Source organism: Acanthisitta chloris, unplaced genomic scaffold (genome assembly GCF_000695815.1).
Source record: "Acanthisitta chloris isolate BGI_N310 unplaced genomic scaffold, ASM69581v1 scaffold34310, whole genome shotgun sequence".
In the NCBI taxonomy this organism is placed as follows: domain Eukaryota; kingdom Metazoa; phylum Chordata; class Aves; order Passeriformes; family Acanthisittidae; genus Acanthisitta; species Acanthisitta chloris.
The window spans coordinates 1-698 of NW_008653839.1; the positions used below are offsets into that span (position 1 = coordinate 1).

Genomic DNA, 698 nt, shown 5'->3' on the forward strand with positions numbered 1-698 from the left:
GAATTCGGGGAAGGGAAATCCTGGCGAGGGAAGAGGTGGAAATATCTCGTGGTTTTCTTCCCCCTCAGCCGAGCGCCAAGCGCGGGCAGCGCGGCCTACGCCGACCCCGGCGCTGCGCATCGGGCGGTGGAGGGAGAGGTGAGGCACCGGCAGGAACTGGGACAAACTGGGAGGAACTGGGAGGCGCTGGGAGTTAACCTTGTCCCTTCCCTTCCCCAGCAAAGGTCTTTCTCCTGATTCCTCTGGGCCAGGACCTCTCAGAGACCTCCCGGACTGGAGTTTCGTGGGTATACTGGGGTGAACTGGGATGAACTGGGACGGAATTGGGATGGACTGGGAGGTCACTAAGGTCTCCCATCGTTCCCAGATGGTCGTCCCTCCCCGCTCTGGCGGGGACAGCTACGAAGGCTCAAGGAGAACGAGGAGATGGCGGTGAGAGACCAGTAAAACCGATAAGAGCTTCCCAGTCCCTCCCAGTTCATCCCAGTAAGCCTCCCCCCCCCTCTCCCAGCGCCGAGTCCTGAAGCTCTCGAAGGCTCTGGATGTTGCCAAGGCTAAAAAAGAAGCAACTGGAGAGATCCAAATTCCTCAACTGCGGCCCAAGGGCTCCCAGTACAGACCAGTACAGAGCACCGGTGAGGGACTGGGAGGGAACTGGGATGAACTCGGGGGGACTGGGAGCACTGGGAGGGAACTGG

General features: G+C 60.5%; 1 protein-coding gene across 1 annotated transcript; it reads left to right on the forward strand.

Moving 5' to 3' along the window:
• Positions 1 to 68: 68 nt before the first annotated feature.
• MRPL52 (mitochondrial ribosomal protein L52) lies at positions 69 to 635 on the forward strand (the record flags this gene model as incomplete). Its single annotated transcript, XM_009082552.1, has 4 exons — positions 69 to 138; positions 220 to 287; positions 368 to 432; positions 512 to 635. Coding segments are annotated over 4 exons (327 nt in total), but the record flags the coding sequence as incomplete, so codon positions are not given.
• Between the last annotated feature and the right edge of the window lie 63 nt (positions 636 to 698).